At 34.8% G+C, this 20,176-nt stretch overlaps 1 protein-coding gene across 1 annotated transcript; it reads left to right on the top strand.

Annotated features, from left to right (window-relative positions):
• Positions 1-7,808: 7,808 nt before the first annotated feature.
• Positions 7,809-19,360, top strand: Cbr-vab-19 (the record flags this gene model as incomplete). The annotated part of the gene is made up of 18 exons (XM_045243070.1): positions 7,809-8,061; positions 8,890-9,041; positions 9,287-9,419; positions 9,561-9,665; positions 10,222-10,449; positions 11,209-11,360; positions 11,411-11,542; positions 12,251-12,420; positions 12,900-13,368; positions 14,532-14,650; positions 14,811-15,155; positions 15,213-15,281; positions 16,287-16,360; positions 16,414-16,508; positions 16,885-17,034; positions 17,085-17,183; positions 17,822-18,136; positions 19,241-19,360. The coding sequence occupies 18 exons, from the start codon at positions 7,809-7,811 to the stop codon at positions 19,358-19,360; spliced, it is 3,180 nt and encodes a 1,059-aa protein (XP_045097046.1).
• Between the last annotated feature and the right edge of the window lie 816 nt (positions 19,361-20,176).

Raw genomic sequence — 20,176 nt, forward strand, 5'->3', positions numbered from 1 at the left:
TTTTTTCTTTGTCGCAAACGTCGCAAACGACAAAGAAAACTTGTCAGTTACACTTAGTTTGAAATAAAAAACCCAAAAAAATGGGTAAAAAATGGTCGGAAACAGCTTTTTTCTCAAAATTTTCAAGCCGATGCATCATTTTGAGGGTATATCTCAACAACTAGAGGTCCCAGCAAAAAATGGTCATCTAGAAAAATGTAGAACGTTAAGTTTTACATTAGAATCAATTTTCAGAAATTCAAAAAAAATGGACAAAAAATTTTTATAGGCCTTTGACTCCAAAAAAAAAATCCAAAATTCGATTTTTTGATGCTGAAAATCTCAAAATCCCCTCAATTTTCACTTTTAGACCAATGGATTCCTATTTTTGAGCTCTGCAAAACAAGCAAAAAATAAATAGACCCCCGTGAGGTTCGAACCCGGATCGTGAGATTGGTAGGAAAACACATGAAAAATCCCACTGAGCCATTTGAGCACTTTTCTGGAAAATGCTCAAAAATGTCAATTTTGAAGGGTTCTAGGGTGAATTTTGGTGTGTTTGATGGTTTTTATAATGTAAATTCGTTTTAAAATTACAAAAACTCAAAAATAATTTTTTAAAAATTGAAAATCGGTCAAAAACTGAACTGTCGTTCTCCTAAAATTTTCAAGTTTTACTAGTTTTTGGGGGAATATCTCAAAAACTAGCGGTCTCAGAGAAAATTGTCAACTAGAAGCATGTAAAACATAACATTTTACACTAGAATCATTCTTGAGAATTTTAGAAAATTTGGACCAAAATTTTTTTTCCATACCATAAAATTGGGTCATAACTCAAAAACTAGAGGTTCTAGATAACAATTGCTAACTAAAAATATGTAGAGCATAAAATTTGACACTAGAATCAATTTTGAAATCTTGCAAAATTTTGGTCCATAATGGTCTAAAATTGGTCAAAAGGCGGAGCCTCCTCATTATGATAAAGTCGATGCACCATGTCACCTTACTTCTTGGGGGTATATCTCAAAAACTAGAGGCCCTAGCAAGAAACAGTCAACTAGAAAAATGTAGAACATCAAATTTTACATTATATTCATTTTTGAAAATTAGAGAAAATTCGGACCAAAATGGTCTAAAATTGGTCTAAAATCAATTTGGGGATAGTCGATGCACCATATCGCCCATTCCTTGGGGGTATATCTCAAAAACTAGGGGTCCCAGCAAAAAATGGTCAACTAGAAAAATGTAGAGCATAACATTTAACACTGGAATCAATTTAAACAATTAAAAAAAATAGGCTCCAAAGCTTTTATGCTCTCTTTTTCAAAAAAATTCATTTTTTTGAACCCCAAAAATCTCAAAAATCATCAATTTTCAGATTTCGAGCTTCAAATTCCTATTTTCTAGTTCAACAAAAAAAAGCAAAAAATAATTAGCCTCTGTGGGGTTTGAACCCGGGTCGTCAGATTGGTAGAAAACTCATGAAAAATCCCACTGAGCCATTTGAGCACTTTTCTGGAAAATGCTCGAAAATGTCAATTTTAGGGGGTTTCTAGGGTTAAATTTTGTGTTTCAAACCGTTTTTGATGTCTAAAATCTAGTTTGACACCCCAAATTCGCTGAAAATTTAAACTTTTCCCACCAAAAATTCTTTGAAATCGCTGATTTCCTGTTTCCCCAAAGAACCCAAAACAGTTCTCAGTCTTGTTTTGTCGCTTTGAAATCAAAATAGACCAACAAATCATTTCCGACAATTCATCGAAACTTCTCTGCGTCTCTCATTTCTATGTACTATTTCTCTCTTTTTTGCTTGTGATAATCCTATTTGCATTTGAAGCATTGAGGAGGAGAGAATTTGCGCGGGAAAATGGGAAAAATAGAGGGAGAACGGTTTTCTTAGAAAAAATCAACTGTGGAGCTCATTTTTTATGGGATTCTTGTTGATTTCCTATTGTAAAATTCAATTTTCTACATTTTTCTAGCTGACAGTTTTTTGCTGGCACCCCTAGTTTTTGAGCTATACCCCAAAAACTAGTATGACTCGAAAATTTCAAGAAACAGACGATTTTTGATTGATATTCGCGTATTTTTTGGGTTTTTTTCTCTATTTTTCAAATTTAAATTGGTTTCTACGTCCCAAAACCAACTCAAAACCTAAAATTCGAGCCTTAAACCCGCAAAAATTGACTTTTTTGAGCATTTTCCAGAAAAGTGCTCAAATGGCTCAGTGGGATTTTTCATGTGTTTTCTACCAATCTCAAGACCCGGGTTCAAACCCCACAGAGACTCAATATTTTTTGCTTTTTTTGCAGAGCTCAAAAATGTAAATCCCAAGCTCAAAAAGTGAAAATTGAGGGTTTTTGAGTTTTTTTTTTGACGTCAAAACAAGAATTTACAGTTTTTCAGCTATAAATTTTTTTTGGCTAATTTTTTTTTGAATTTTCAGAATTGAATATAATGTAAAATCTTACGTTCTACATTTTTCCAGTTGACCATTTTTTGCTGGGACCTCTAGTTTTGGAGATATACCCCGAGGAATAGGCGATATGGTGCATCGACTGTCCCCAAATTGACTTTTGGCCTGTTTTAAACCATTTTAGTTCAAATTTTCTGAACTTTTTAAAATAGATTCGAGTGTAAAATTTTACGCTCTACAATTTGTTAGTTGACAACTTTTTTCTAAGAGTTTCAGTTTTTGACTCAAGACATAAATCAATTTGTACAACCCAACCCGCCAGCTGGTCCATTTGACCCGAAATGAACCTGTTCACATTGTCAGATTGATGTCTTTTTGAGAAAAAAAAATTTCAAAAAAAAACATTTGAACCAAAAACATCTGGACAATATTAATGTCAATTTTAGTGCTATTTGTACTCATTTAGACCTATTTCCCTGGTTATTTTCCTAATTTTACCCCATATCTTTGATAATTTTGATCATATCTCAGAAACTAGAGGTCTCACCAAAAAATAATCAACTACAAAAATGTAGAACGTAAAATTCTACACTAGACACAATTCAAAAAATTTAAGACAATTTGGTCCAAAATGGTCTAAAATTGATCGAAAGACATGGCCTCCTCATTTTGGTGATTGTCGATGCACCATATTTCCTACTCAATGGGGTTTATCTCAAAAACTAGAGGTCCCAGCAAAAAATGGTCAACTAAAAAAATGTGAAACGTAAAATTTTACACTAGAATCTCAATTGAACATTTTGGAAAATTTAAGGCGAAATGGTCTGAAATTGGCCAAAAGTCATTTTCAGGAGAGTCGATGCACCATGTTGACTAATCCTTGGGATCATATCTCAAAAACTAGAGGTCCCAGCAAAAAATGGTTAACTAAAAAAATGTAGAGCATACAATTTTACATTAGAATCAATTTTGAAAATTCAAAAAAAATCAGGTTAAAAACTTTTTGGTAGCTCGAAAGCTGGAAATCCGATTTTTGGCCCCAAAACAACTCAAAAATGCTCAAAAAACCTCAATTTTCTATTTTCAAGCTCTGGATTGTCGTTTTTGAGCATTGCAACAAAATCAAAAAATAATTAGTCTCAGTGGGGTTTGAACCCGGGTCGTGAGATTGATAGAAAATTCATGAAAAAACCCACTGAGCCATTTGAGCACTTTTTCCAAAATTGTTCTAAAAATTGTTTTTTACGGTTTTCAGGGTCAAATTTTGTGTTTTTTGACAATTTTCAAAGTTCCCAGGGCACAATTCTGCCTGTTAAGAAAATTTTTGACACTTAAAAACGTAAAAAACCGCTCTATGTTATCAAAAATTTCCTTAAAAATAGTACTAAACAAAGCCGCTTCAAAATACAAGAATTATTTTTGAACTATTATAGAATTTTGATTCAAACTCAAAATGTTTTTCTACCATTTTTTCAGTTTGATCTCAAATTTCACATTTGGAGCTCTGGATTTCTATTTTTGAGCTCAGCGAAAAAATCAAAAATTAATTTTCTTCTGTGGGGTTTGAACCCGGGTCGTGAGATTGGTAGAAAATTCATGAAAAATCCCACTGAGCCATTTAAGCAAAATGTTTCGAAAATCGTCAAAAATGGCGCTTTTAGGAGTTTTTAGAGTCAAATTCTGGATTTCAAATTGTTTACGGTGTCATCAAATTGATTTGACTTCAAAACAGACCCGAAAAACCTGAAAAACGCACAAAAATTGGTCAAAAAATTGTCAAGACTTAGGGTATATCTCAAAAACCAGAGGTCCTACAAAAAATTAATCAACTAGAAAAATGTAGAAATGAATTTTACATAAGAATAAACTGGTAAATTCTAGAAATTTCCCCAGCAAACCTATCCAAAACACCCATTATTTGCTCTTTTTCTGTGTTCTCCCCCTCCTTGCTGCTGCTCCCTCCGATTATGCTCATTATATGCACAGAGACACTTCCGTGAGAGAGCACAGTTTCGAAACCCTCGTCTTGTGTGTTTTGTTTTCACGAATTTCAATCAATCTTAGTACTAATTTTGACCTTCTTTTTCGGCCAAAATTGAAATTTGAAATTTTAAGAAATTCCAAAAGCTTGGAAATTTCAAAAAATCTCGAAATTGTGATTTTGTGAAATTTTGATTTTTTTGAATTTCTGAATTTCTGAATTTCTGAATTTCTGAATTTCTGATTTTTTGAATTTCTGATTTTTTGAATTTTTGAGTTTCTGAATTTCTGATTTTCTAAATTTCTGAATTTCTGAATTTCTGAATTTTTGAATTTCTGAATTTTTGAATTTCTGAATTTCGAAATTTCTGAATTTCTGAATTTCTGAATTTCTGAATTTCTGAATTTCTGAATTTCTGAATTTCTGAATTTTCTGAATTTCTGAAGTTTTGAATTTCTGAATTTCTAAATTTTGGAATTTCTGAATTTCTGAATTTCTGAATTTCTGAATTTCTGAATTTCTGATTTTTTGAATTTCTGAATTCCTGAATGTCTGAATTTCTGATTTTGTGAAATTTTGATTTTTTTGAATTTCTGAATTTCTGAATTTCTGAATTTTCTGAATTTCTGAATTTCTGAATTTTCTGAATCTCTGAATTTCCTGAATTTCTGAATTTTCTGAATTTCTGAATTTCTGAATTTCTGAATCTCTGAATTTCCTGAATTTCTGAATTTCTGAATTTTCTGAATTTCTGAATTTCTGAATTTCTGAATTTCTGAATTTCTGAATCTCTGAATTTCTGAATTTCTGAATTTTCTGAATTTCTGAATTTCTGAATTTCTGAATTTCTGAATTTCTGAATCTCTGAATTTCCTGAATTTCTGAATTTTCTGAATTTCTGAATTTCTGAATTTCGTGGAATTTCCGGTACAAAGTTTTTTCTTCTTTTCCTTTTTTTCCGTTTCCTCCATACATTACAAATGACCCAATATCTTCAGATATCATCTTTTATTCGAATTACCCCTTTTTCTCTTTTCCGTATCCACTTGATTCTATGATTTTATTCGTTTCCGATATCGATCAAAATGATAAGAAATTGGGAAGATAAAGAATTTTCAACTTTTATCTATTTTCCATACCAAAATTAGGTCATATCTCAAAAACTAGAGGTTCTAGCAAAAAATGGTTAACTAAAACAATGTAGAGAAAATTTGAGCGAAAACGATCTAAAATTGGTCAAAATGCATGCTCTCCTCATTTTGGGTCTAGGCAATGCACCATGGTCCATATCTAAAAAACTAGAGATCCCAGCAAAAAATGCTCAATTAAAAAATTGTAAAGCGTAAAATTTTACATTAGAATCGATTTTGAAATTTTAAAAAAATTGAGTCCAAAAATTTTTATGATCACTTTTATAAAAATTCAATTTTTTGACCGCAAAAAATTTCGAAAAACCTCAATTTTCACTCTTTGAGCTTCAAATTCCCATTTTTGAGCTCAGCGAAAAAAGCAAAAAATAATTAGCCTTTGTGGGGTTTGAACCATGGCATTGAGATTGGTAGAAAAATACATGAAAAATTCCACTGAGCCATTTGAGCACTTTTTTTGGAAAATGCTCAAAAATGTCATTTCTAGGGTTTTTAGGGTCGAATTTTGCAGTTTTCAGAGGTTTTAGATTTCAAAATTGAAAATTTAGACCTAGAAAACCGGGGAAAATTGAAAAATCATTTGAAATTCCAATTTTTAACGTAAAATCTCAGAAATCCAATTTTTTGAAATTTTGATTCTAGAAAACTTAGAAAAGTATATATTTATGCATAAAATTCCCAAATTTTGCATAAATGCTAATCAATTTATTCATCATTCCCCCTGAAACAGGAGTGACACTGGGGGGGAGACCACACCCATTTTTATCATTTTTCCCCGTCTCTTTTCTGGGTGTCCTTCCCTTTTTCTCTCGCCACTCTCCTCGATATCTATACTCTCTCTCTCTCTCTCTCTCTCTCTCTCTCTCTCTCTCTCTCTCTCTCTCCATTTTTGGCGCCGCGCCTTCTATCAATCAAGTTGAATTGTGAGAATGGGGATGATTTCATTTTAGGAGAAAAGTTTTACACCCAAATTGTCACATTTTAGAATGTTTTTGGGCACTTTTTTTTGCGAAACTTGACTTGGTTTTCTCCGTTTTTCAGCTATTTTCAGCTAATTTTTGCCTATTTTGCTGACGATTTTGCTAAATTTTCAAAAGTGATTCTAGTGTATAATTTGATGCTCTACATTTTTTCAGTTGACCATTTTTTGCTGAGACCTTTAGTTTTTGAGATATAACCCAAGGAATAGGTGATATGGTGCATTGATTGTAGCCAAATGACTTTTGGCCGATTTTCGACCATTTTTGGCCAGAAATCCTTTTCAAATTTTCAAAACTGATTCTAATGTAAAATTTGATGCTCTAAAATTTTTTAATTGACAATTTTTTGCTGGGAAGTCCTGGTTTTTGAAATATGATTCAAAATCTTAAGCTATACGGGTCATATGGTGCATTGACTTGAAAATTTTGAGAATTAACACGTTTTTGACCAATTTTCCAGCGCTTATTTGATTTTTTTCAAGTCTTTTTTTATTTTTTCCACTTTTCAAAACCTTTAAAAACAAAAAATTCAACCCTTAAAACATTTAAGACACAAAAATTGACCCCTAAAACCCGCAAAAATTGACATTTTTGAGCATTTTCCAGAAAAAATGGCTCAGTGGGATTTTTCATGTGTTTTCTACCAATCTCAGACCCGGGTTCAAACCCCACAGAGACTCAATATTTTTTGCTTTTTTTGCTGAGCTCAAAAATGAAAATCCCAAGCTCAAAAAGTGAAAATTGAGGGTTTTTGGGTTTTTTTAACACTAGAAAAACGGATTTCCCAATTTTTTAGCGGTCCAATTTGGAATTTTTCAATTTTTCAAAATTAATTCTAGTTTAAAATTTTGTGCTCTACATTTTTCTAGTTGACCATTTTTTGCTAGAACATCTTGTTTTTGTGATATGACCCAGAATCTCATAGAAAGGTTGGAATTTTTGAATTTTCAAATTTTCAAAATTGGCGCCAAATTTCATTGTTGGAAAATGTATGGATTTTGTGTCACATTTTAAACGAATTTTGACCAATTTTAGATCATTTTGGTCCAAATTTTCTAAAAATTTAAAAATTGGATCTAGTGTAAAATTTGCTGTTCTACAACTTTCTAGTTGACCACTTTTTACTAGGACCTCTAGTTTTTGAGATATACGCCAATTACCATAGATCACATGGCTCATCGTCCCTGAAAATTTGTCGTTTTTGACCAATTTTTACCCTTTTTTTGGCTTTTTTGCTGGTTTTTTCTCTGAATTTTTGTTTTCTGAAATTTCTGTATATTTTAAAAATGTTTTCAGGTAAAAAAATGCGTGATTTTGGTGGTGGAAGCACCACGTCTTCAGCCAGTACATCAGCCACAATCATCAAAAGGGCTACCAACAACAATTCGACGTCGTCTGGAGTGTCTTCTGAAGTGTCGCCCAATTCGAATTCATCGGACTCACACCACGATCAGAATCAGAACAAGAAATGCAATTGTTGTCCGTTTGGAATACATATTGGACTGGAATTTGTGTCATATGCACAGAATGTCAGCAATGGATTCGTTTCTAGACAAGGTGCGTGGGTTGGGAATGCTGATAATTCAGAAATTCAGAAATACAGAAATTCAGAAATTCAGAAATTCAGAGATTTTTAGATTCTGAGAGTGTGAGATTGTAAGATTCTGAGATTCTGAGATTCTGAGATTCTGAGATTCTGAGAGTGTGAGATTGTAAGATTCTGAGATTCTGAGATTCTGAGATTCTGAGATTCTGAGATTCTGAGATTCTGAGATTCTGAGATTCTGAGATTCTGAGATTCTGAGATTCTGAGATTCTGAGATTCTGAGATTCTGAGAGTGTGAGATTCTGAGATTCTGAGATTCTGAGATTCTGAGATTCTGAGATTCTGAGATTCTGAGATTCTGAGATTCTGAGATTCTGAGATTCTGAGATTCTGAGATTCTGAGATTCTGAGATTCTGAGATTCTGAGATTCTGAGATTCTGAGATTCTGAGATTCTGAGATTCTGAGATTCTGAGATTCTGAGATTCTGAGATTCTGAGATTCTGAGATTCTGAGATTCTGAGATTCTGAGATTCTGAGATTCTGAGATTCTGAGATTCTGAGATTCTGAGATTCTGAGATTCTGAGATTCTGAGATTCTGAGATTCTGAGATTCTGAGATTCTAAAGAAGGAAATGCTGAAATTTTAGAAAAGTTGAAAAAAATTCTGAAAAATCTGAAATTCAGAATTTCAGAAATTCAAAAATTCAAAAATTCAGAAAATTTCAAAAAATTTCAAAAAAAAATTTTTTTTTCAAAAAAAGTTATTTCTGAAAATTTTTGAAATTTCCATTTTTATACCAAACCGGTCCCGCTGATACCGAATTTCACATTTTCCAGGCACCCCGACAAACACGTTTCCACGTGGCAACGGAATTGACCGGCAGCTGATGTCTCCTCTCCTGGATAACAGTATTTTCAGCGATTCATTGGAGAACTTGATGAGTGATTTTGATGATCTGGCTACAGTACCAATTAAAGATGTTGAAAAGGTAATTATTTGAAAATTTGAAAAAAAAACCTGAAAATCGATTTTCAGACAAAACAGTTTCAGAAAAAAAAATTCAAAAAATGTTTTTTTCGGAAATTTTTTGAATCAACTTTTATGGATTTTCCAGCTCATTTTTAACGAAAAACAACCACATTTTCAAAATCAGCATGTCTGAAAATACTAGGAATCACTTTTTCCAGAAAAAAAACAAAAAAAAATTTTTTCCAAAATTTTGAATTTTTCCAGAAAAAGACAATTCAAGATCTGCGTAGCCGTATGCAGGGTGGCTACGATTCTGACTACACTACATATCGAAGAGGTCCACCACCGGCACAAAATATTTTACCACAACCGCCAAGAAGAGCACATTTTGAGTCAAGTGAGCCTATTTTTTTGGATTTTGGCTTGTCAAAGCTGGAAAATCTCATTTTTCAGATCTAAATCCCGATTTTCAGAGTTTCTAGGCCTAAAATCCACGTTTTTCAGCTTTTTTAACATCTAAAAAGTCGAAAAATTTCAGCAAAACCGTCTCCAATCAGCCGCCCGGCAAATTTGAATCTCGGATTCAGTGGAAGCCGGAGTAACACGCCTACAAGATTTGGAGGGTCCAATGGAGGCTCTAATGGTGCGATTTTGATTTTTAGGTCCGAAAATTGAATCAGGGACCCTCGAAAACCCCAAAAAGCCAAAAAATCGAGAAAAACGAATAATTTTGAGCTATTTTAGACCAAAAATCGGAGGATTTCAGTTTTGAGCAATTAATTGAAATTAGCCGACAATTAGACCTAATTAGGGTCATAATTATATTGTTAAAAAACTTAAAATCGACTTCAGGAATCTTGCAAACCCTAAAAACCTCATAAAACCCATGAAAAACGCCCAAAAATGAGCGATTTAGGCGATTTTTCCAAAAAGTGTCCATATGGCTCAATGGGTTTTTTGGCTGGTGCGAAGGGTTGTGGGTTCAAACCCACTGGGGTCCAAATTTTTTTTGTTTTTTTGTAGTGTCTAAAAATGCTGAAAATATCATTTTAGAAGTGGAAATCTGAAAATTTTGGAAAAAAAATTTTTTTTGAAATTTTTTTTTCGACATTTTGGATTAATTTGGGTCATTTTCAGCAATTTCAGACAATTTTTCAGCGTTTAGCAGGTCATTTCCCGCTCAAAATTTTGTTTTTCAGTCTACTCCACCGCTCTTGCTAAAACTGTCTCCGAAATTCGCGCCAGAAATGCCGAGTCACCATTCCCCGACAGTCGTGTTGGGACACCAATTGATTTGGGAGTCAGCCAGCAGCAAAATGGACATGGAAACGGATTTTATACAGCTACGCCGTCAAGATTAGCAAATCCCAGATATGATGATTTGCCACCAACGCCAACACCAACGTTTAGACGAGCTCCGTCTCAAGGTTGGTAAATTTTAGTGATATATAATAGTTTTTAAGGCATATCTAAACAACTAGATGTCCCAGCAGAAAATGGTCAACTAGAAAAATGTAGAGCGTTTAATTTTACACCAAAACCAATATTAGAAAACTCAGAAAATTTGGTCCAAATTGTATAAAATGAGGCAAAAGGCAGGCTCTCTTCATAATGGGGTAAGTCGATGCACCATGTCTCCTATTCCCTGGGGGTATATCTCAAAAACTAGAGGTCCCAGAAAAAAGTGGTCAACTAAAAAATTGTAGAGTATTAAATTTTACACCAGAATCAATTTAGAAAAACCCAGAAAATTTGGTCCAAAATTTTTTATTAACGTTTGACTCCAAAAAATTTAAAAAATTCTAGTTTTTGACACTAAACAGTCGTAAAAACCTCAAATTGCACCTTTTGATCACTGGATTTTCATTTTCGAGCTCTGCAAAAAAAGCAAAAAATAATCAGCCTCTGTGGGAAATGAACCCGGGTCGTGAGATTGGTAGAGAAATCATGGAAAATCCCACTGAGCCATTTGTGCGCTTTTTCAAAATTCGCCGAAAAAGTCATTTTCGACGGTTTCTAGGGTTAAAAATTGGGTTTTAAACCGTTTTTGTTGTCAAAATTTGATTTCTATATAGGACGAAATTCAAAAACCGAAAAAAGGGGCAAAAATTGGCCAAAACGGTCGATTACTCAAAAATTTCAAGTCGATGCACCATAAGGATTTTAACCTACTTTTCCGTTTTCAGGTGACTTGCCACGTGGCTACTCTACCCTTTCCCACAGTACCACCGGACCGAACGACTTTGCCAGCCTTCGCCGTGGCCGAGAATTTGCTCTTCCAGAACAGGACCACCATTCTAGGGTCCGATTTTTCTCTGCGTCTCCGAAAATTCAGAGGGTAGGAATTCGTGAAAAAATTCCGGTATTTTAAGTCCAATTTTTTTCCAGAGAGCCCTCCAAGCTGGTCCATCGATCGACGTGGAATCTCACTTCACCTATGCTCAAACCCAAAATGGTCAAAAAGTGCTGGCACGGACCCAATCCACAAGCACCTCACCACCACCACAACCACCATCGGCGGTAAGAGAAGATTTTTGGGCCATATCTTCAAAACTAGATGTCCCAGCAAAAAATGGTCAACTAGAAACATGTAGGGCGTAAAATTTTACACTAGACCAAATCTTGAAATTTTGAGATAATTTGGTCCAAAGTAGTCTAAAATTTTTCTAAAGGCAGGCTCTCATTTTGGTGGAGTCGATGCACCATGTCGCCTATTCTTTGGGTCATATCTCAAAAACCAGAGGTCGCAGCAAAAAATGGTCAACTGGAAAAATGTAGAGCATACAATTTTACACTAGAATCAATTTTTGAAATTTAAGAAAATTTGGGTCCAAAAAGTTTTATAGTCCCTGGAAAATTTTATCCCTTTTTACCCGTTTTTTAGTGTCAAAATATCTCAAAATACCTCAATTTTCAGTTTTTGAGCTCAGGAATTTTCTTTTTATGCTTAGCAAAGCAGCAAAAAATAATAAGCATCTGTGGGGTTTGAGCCCGGGTTGTGAGACTGGTAGCAAAATCATGAAAAATCCCACTGAGCCATTTGAACACTTTTTGAAAAACTATCTGAAATGTCGTTTTTGATGGGTTCTAGGGTCAATTTTTGTGTTTAAGAAGATTTAAGATGCCCAATTTGTCTCAAAAACATGGTTTTCCATCGGAAAATCGTTGAAAATTCTGAAAAAAATTCAAAATTCACAAAATTTTCTATAGAAAAACGCCTGTTTTCAGTTCGAACCCGTCCCACCAACTCAAGCTACTCAAAATGGTCTCAACGGACTACAAATTCAGAAACCAGTGGTCACAAGATCTGTCGCCGTGTCCACAGGACCCCTTCCAGCACCCAAACCGTGTGGAGAGTGCGCCGGACTTCGAAAGGAGCTCTTTTTGGCAGTCGAAAAGTGAGTTTAGACCTCGTTTTTGAAGGAAAAGAATTGAAAATTTGAATTTCCCGCGTTTTTTTGGTCCTAGAAAGGTTTTAGCCATTTTAAGCCATTTTTAAGAAATTTCTAAAATTCCAAAAAAACAATTTTTTCAAATTTCCAGATATTCCATTCAGAATTTAATTAGTGAGTTTAAGATTTATTTTTGGCGGCGGAAAACTACAAATTTGAATTTGGCGCGCTTTTTTGACCCTGGAAAGTTGAAAATTGACCTATTTTAGGCGGTTTTGGCTTTTTTGGAAAAATGGCTCAGTGGGATTTTCCATCAAAATTTTTTCAAAAATCACCTCGCGGGTTCGACCCCCGGGTGGTCAAATTTTTTTTTGCTTGTTTTTTGAAGCTAGAATTTCTGATTTTCAGCCACTTTAAGTTATTTTCAGTCATTTTTCAAAAATTTCAAAAAAAAATTTTTTCGAAATTCGAAATTTCTCTTTCAGAATCCCTCCACCACCAGCTGAAACCGCCGAAATCGCCACATCTACCGTATCCCTGACCCTCATCGATCAGTCAGTTGGCTCCGAACCCATTTCACAATGCCACGTGGCACTTGGCACCGAGCCAACTTCCACGACTGAAGTTGGCACCGTGCCAGACCCGCGGACATCGCTGCACACGGACACACAGACCGACGAGAGGATTGCTGTAGATCGAGGTTGCAGTCCGGTGGGATTTGAGGAGCCAGTGAAGGAGATAGAAGTGATAAAGGAGGTGATCAAGGAGATTACCGTACCTGCAGCAGTGGAGACTACAGTAACCTCGTCTGGGGATTGTGAAGAATGCCTCAAGCGAAAAGATGTGTTCACAAGAAATGTGGGAGTCGGAGCTTGTGCGATTTCTGATAAAATTTGTGTGAATTGTGATAAGCAAGTGGAGGAGGCTGATGAGAATGAGGCGCCTGGTTTTAAGGTGAGCAATCAGGGCTATATCTCAAAAACTAGAGGTCCCAGCAAAAAATGACCAACTAGAAAGTTGTAGAAAATTAAATTTTACATTAGAATCGATTTATAGTTTCTTAGAAAACTTAGGCCAAATAGTCTAAAATTGGTTTGAAAGTCATTTTGGCTACAGTCAATGCACCATATCACCTATTCCTTGGGTTATATCTCAAAAACTAAAGGTCCCAGCAAAAAATGATCAACTAGTAAAATGTAGAGCACAAAATTTTACAGTAAAATCAATTTTTGAATTTTCAGAAAATTTGATCCAAAAATTGTTTATGGTCATTTAAAAGTTTGGTTTTCGAACTCTGATTTTTTGGAATCAAAATCTCGAAAAACCTCATATTTTAACTTTTTGAGCTCAGCATTTTCATCTTCTAGCTCAGCGAAAAAAAACAAAAAACATTTAGCCTTGGTGGGGTTCGAACCAGGGCCTTGAGATTGGTGGAAAATTGATGAAAAATCCCACTGAGCCATTTGAGGACTTTTTTTGAAAATCGTCGAAAATCCTTCATTTTGGAGTTTTCTAGTGTCACATTTTGCGTTTTAAACTGTAAAAGTTGATAAAATTGTGCTAAAAATGCTATAAAACCGCAAAAAATATTCAAAATCATAAAAACTATGAAAATTGGGCACTTTTCGAAAAATGTGTCAGATGGCCTAGTGGGAATTTTTCATGAAAAATATATGGTGCCAATAGTCTTGGACTCAAGTCCCAGGCGTGGTAGGACAATTTTTTTTGAGCAAGAATTCACACGAAAATGATATAAATTGACAAGAAACATTTTTTAAATGGGATTTTCCAAAAAAATTGAAAAAAATTTGGAGGTTCCAAAATGTTTAGAACAATTTTTCTGGAAATCTAGAAGTCCTATCAAAAAGTCGTCAACTAAAAAAGTGTAGAGAATAAAATTTTACACTAGACACAATTTTAAAAATTTGAAAACATTGGTCCAAAATGGTCTAAAATCAGTCAGAAATCATTTTAGGTATAGTCGATGCACCATATCACCTATTCCTTGAGTCATATCTCAAAAACTAGAGGTCCCAGCAAAAAGCGACCAACTAAAAAGTTGTAGAGCATAAAATTTCACAGTAGAATCTATTTTCAAAATTTTTAAAATCTTCCAGGTGGACCCCGATGACAACCAAAAACAGCGGGAATTCGAAATCGCCAAGGCAAACGCCGTGAAGAAGCTGTTGACCAATGAGCAGAAGAGCAATTTCCAGAGAGGGACTGCAGTGTCAAAGTGAGTTATTGAAGAATGGGAAATTTGAATTTAGCGGGTCCGGGAACCTAAAACGCCGAAAATTAGAAAAAAATGGTCCAAAAAATTTGATCCCCAAAACAAATTTTTTTTTTGAAATTTTGAAATTTTTGAAATTTTTTTCCCACCCCAACTCTTTCAGATCCGCCCGCTTCGACCGCAAACGGTCTGTAGACGACCTGGACTACATTGTGGACAAGAAAAATGCCACGTCATCTGCGGCTGCCACCCCTGAAGCTCCGCCCACAATTCCAGATTCCACAGAATCCCCCCTAAAATCAAAAGTGATTCTTAAAAAAGAGGTCGTCATCGAGGCTCCGCCCCCAAAATCACTTCCTGACCCAATTCCGGCACGAATTCCACGTCCCAAGATCTCAAAATGGGCGGTCACGTCGGAGGAAGAGGCCGCCGAGACACCAGATGAGCAAGAAGAGGCTCAGGATCGTCTGACGCCGCTTAGAAGTGATATGAGGCAATTAGGGAATAGGTAGGAGCTTAAATTTGTCTGAAAGTTGGTTGAAAATGGGGAAAATTTGATTTCCAGATGGCAAAGAAACCAAGTCACCATCTCAACAAACACTCAGCCGTACACAGCGCAAGAGGAGGATATTAGGTGGGTTGTTGAGGGGAAAACTATTGAAAACCTCTTAAAAATTACAAAAAATATGAAATTTGACCCGGAAAACCTCAAAAAACCATTAGAAATAGTCAATTTTGATCATTTCCGACCATTTTTGAGCATTTTCCCAAAAAGTGGTCCAATGGCTCAGTGGGATTTTTCACGAGGGTTCTATCAATCTCAAGAGCCGAGTTCAAACCCCACTGTGGCTTATTATTTTTTGTTTTTTTTTGCTGAGCTCACAAATGTGGATATGAAGCTTGAAAGGTGAAATTTGAGGTTTTCAGGGATTTATAGCGTCAAAAAAAGTTTTCAACTTTCAGAGCTCATCAAAATGTTTTGGAGCAAATTTTCTAAAATTTTCAAATTTTTTCCTTGTGTACAATTTTATGCTCTACATTTTTTTAATTAGGCACTTTTTGCTGGAACCTCTAGTTTTTGAGATATACCCCAAAAACCAAATGGGTATAGGCGACATGGTGCATCGACCACTCCGGAAATTTGAATTTTTCGAGTAGGACGCTAATTTTCAATTGTAAAAAATGTGTTGATTTTGTGTCAAATTTTAAGTTCTACATTTTTCTAGTTAACAACTTTTTGCTAGGACTTCTGGTTTTCAAGAAAAACTGGAAATTTTAATTTCGACTGAAAGTGGCTCAATTTTGGTTGAATTTTTGAATTTATTTACTTTTTTGACATGTTTTTAATTGTTTCTAGTGTTAAAACTTATGAAAAACACAAAATTTGGCCTTATGAACCATAAAAACTATCGAAAGTTACTATTTTTTAGCATTTTCGAAAAAAGTGCGCAAATGGCTCAGTGGGATTTTCCACGGGTTTTCTACCAATCTCAAGACCCGGGTTCAAACCCCACTGAGATCAAATCTTTTTTTTCTTTTTCACAGAGTTCAGAAATGATAAAATGGAATCGTCTAAGGATGAGCAATGCCCTTTTCTAGAATCTCAGCTTTCCAAAATTACCGTAATCCTTATTTTCAGTGACTCCGACGCAGAATCCGATTGCTCAGCACATAGTGACGCGACGTTTGAAGTGAATGATGATGTGTTTGATGGTAAGGGAGTACTGTAGATATATTGGATTACTGTAGTTTCGAAATTTTTCCAGCCGCCCCATTCGAAGTGTCGGATCGTCTTCGGGAGGCACTGGAGAACTTCAATTCGTCAATTTTGGAGCCTGGCAGTGTGCCACAAGAAACTGTGGTGAGTGAGAAATTCAGAAATTCAGAAATTCAGAAATTCAGAAATTCAGAAATTCAAAAATTCAGAAATTCAAAAATTCAGAAATTCAGAAATTCAAAAATTCAGAAATTCAGAAATTCAGAAATTCAGAAATTCAGAAATTCAGAAATTCAGAAATTCAAAAATTCAGAAATTCAAAAATTCAGAAATTCAGAAATTCAAAAATTCAGAAATTCAGAAATTCAGAAATTCAAAAATTCAGAAATTCAGAAATTCAAAAATTCAGAAATTCAAAAATTCAGAAATTCAGAAATTCAGAAATTCAAAAATTCAGAAATTCAGAAATTCAGAAAAATTCAAAATTTGTTTTTTTTATTGCTCATGCTTAATTTAACAGGAATGGTCCGCAAAATTGGTCCGTCATGTGTGGATGACAACTGCTGGGAACTCATCGTCTCGCTATGAAAATGTGGACAAATTTGTCCAAGAATTAGGCAATCTGGGACCCCAAATCCTGCACATGGTCGTCAATTTTTGTGATCAAAATGTGAGTTTTAAGGGACTACTGTACCTTTTTTTGGATTACTGTATTTCTAGGGAAACACCGCTTTACATTATGCAGTGTCACATGCAAACTTTGCCGTGGTTTCATCAATTTTGGATAGTGGAGAGTGCGATTTGGACGCGCCAAATCGGGTTGGTTACATTTTTGGGGGTTATATCTCAAAAACTAGAGATTCCAGCAAAATGTGGTCAACTAGAAAAATGTAGAGCATAAAATTCTACACTAGATTCATTTTTGAAAAACCGAAATGGTCTAAAATGGGTCAAAAGACAGGCTCTCCTCATTTTGGGGCAAGTCGATGCCCATGTCGTCTTGGTTTATGGGTCATATCTCAAAAACTAGAGATCCCAGCAAAATGTGGTCAACTAGAAAAATGTAGAACTTAAAATTTTACACTATATTCAATTTTGAAAATTTGAAAAATTCTAGTCCAGTCCAAAATCTTTTGCAGCTCGAAAACTAAGGAATCCATTTTGACGCCCAAAATGCTCCCTAAACCTCAAAATTCACTTTTCGAGCTCTAGATTTTACTTTTTTGAGCTCAGCAAAAAAGCAAAAAATAATAAACCTTGATGGGATTCGAACCCGGGACGTGAGGTTGGTAGAAAAAGCATAAAAAATCCCACTGAGCCATTTGAGTACTTTTTTTTGAAAATCGTCAAAATGACCATTTTCGATGGTTTTAAGGCCAAATTTTGTAGTTTTTAAGATTTTCAGGGTTTTAAAACTTCAAAATCTAACAATTTTAAACTATTTCACAATTTTCCAGGCAGGCTACACGGCTGTAATGTTGGCTGCCTTGTCCCAACTAGAAGATGAAATGGAAAAAGCAGTGGTCCATCGACTATTCCAAATGGGTGACGTCAACGCCAAGGCATCTCAACATGGACAAACTGCCCTTATGTTGGCCGTCTCACACGGCAAAAAGACCACAACTGAGCTCCTACTGGCCTGCGGAGCCAATGTGAATGAGCAAGATCAGGATGGCTCGACGGCACTGATGTGTGCTGCGGAGCACGGACACAAGGAGCTAGTGAAGATGTTGTTGGCTGAAAATAATTGTAACGCGTCGTTGACCGATGTGGTGAGTGCGGAAAATTTTTTAAAATTTGAGCTAAAATTGTCAAAAACCAATTGGGGAGAGTCGATGCACCATGTCGCGTATTCCTTGGGGTATATCTCAAAAACTAGAGGTGCCAGAAAAAATAATCAACTAGAAAAAGGTAGAACTTGAAATTTTACACTAGAATCAATTTTGGAAAACCCAGAAAATTTGGTCCAAAATAGTATAAAATGGGGCAAAAGGCAGGCCTCCTTCATTATGGGGCAAGTCGATGCGCCATATCGCCTATTCATTGGGGTATATCTCAAAAACTAGAAATCCCAGCAAACAATAATCAACTAAAAAAATGTAGAGCTGAAAATTTTACATTAGAAATTTTTTGGAAATTTAAAAAAAAGTTTGACCCAAAACGTTTCATGAGCCTTTGAAATTCGTAAACCGTATTTTTGACACCAAAAAAGTTCAAAAGCCCCAAATTTCTCTTTTTGAGCGTTAGATTTTCATTTTTGAGCTCAGAAAAGAAAACAAAAAGTTTTGACTCTAGTGGGGTTTGAACTGGGGTCTTGAGATTGGTAGGAAGTCGGTGGAAAATCGCACTGAGCCATTTGGGCACTTTTTTCGAAAATCGTCAAAATGATCATTTTCGATGGTTTTACTGCCAAATTTCGTATTTTTTACAGTTTTTGAAGCGATTTTTAAAGTTTTTGAGGCAAAAAACGTGCAAGTGCCCATTTAACAATGAAAATCGGCGCCAAACTTGAATAATTCGAATTCTCCCTAGTCACCATGTGACCACTATCGTTGGGAATTTGGGATGTATCTCAAAAACTAAAAATCCCAGAGCAAAACAGTCAACTAAAAAAATGTAGAGCATAAAATTTTACACAAAAATCGTACATTTTCAAAATTCGAGACTTGGCGCGAAATTCAAAAAATTCAAGCTTCCCCCGGTCGATGCACCATGTGACTCCTATCCTTGGAAATTTGGGTCATATCTCAAAAACTAGAAATCCCAACAAAAAATGGTAAATTACAAAAATGTAGAGCATAAAATTTCACATAACACCAATTAATTTTCAAAAACTAGAAATTGACGCCAAATTTGAAAATTTCAAATTCTTCCAGGACAACTCTACAGCCCTATCCATCGCCCTGGAGAACGATCATCGCGAGATTGGAGTGATGATCTACGCATATCTTAATTATGGTCGTCTCGATATTTCTGGACCAACTTCTACTATTTAGGCCGGATTTTTTGGGCCTAGAAAGGCCTAAAAAGACCTGTATACCATTTTTTCCATTCCATTTTCCAACACCTCGTGTCTGCGTCTCTTTCTCACTTTTTCTGATGATTTTAAACTTTTGAAATTGCCTTTTTCCCGTATTTATAATGTCTTTTTTTCTGCTTAACAATTTTTCAAAATGTATTTTTTGTGATTTTTGACTGGTATTTTCATAATGAATACATTATATTATCCTTTTTTCGCCCTAATTATGGTCTGGCTAAATTTCTGAATTTCTGAATTTTTGAACTTCTGAATTTCCGATTTTCTGAATATCTGGATTTCTGAATTGCTGAATTTCTGAATTTCTGAATTTCTGAATTTCTGAATTTCTGAATTTCTGAATTTCCGAATTTCTGAATTTCTGAATTTCTGAATTTCTGAATTTCTAAATTTCCGATTTTCTGAATTTCTGAATTTCTGAATTGCTGAATTTCTGAATTTCTGAATTTCTGAATTTCTGAATTTCTGAATTTCTGAATTTCTGAATTTCCGAATTTCTGAATTTCTGAATTTCTGAATTTCTGAATTTCTGAATTTCTGAATTTCTGAATTTCTGAATTTCTGAATTTCTGAATTTCTGAATTTCCGAATTTCTGAATTTCTGAATTTCTGAATTTCTGAATTTCTGAATTTCTGAATTTCCGATTNTCTGAATTTCTGAATTTCTGAATTTCTGAATTTCCGAATTTCTGAATTTCTGAATTTCTGAATTTCTGAATTTCCGATTTTCTGAATATCTGGATTTCTGAATTTCTGAATTTCTGAATTTCTGAAT

The sequence above is a fragment of the Caenorhabditis briggsae genome (genome assembly GCF_000004555.2).
Source record: "Caenorhabditis briggsae complete genome, chrII, whole genome shotgun sequence".
NCBI lineage: Eukaryota > Metazoa > Nematoda > Chromadorea > Rhabditida > Rhabditidae > Caenorhabditis > Caenorhabditis briggsae.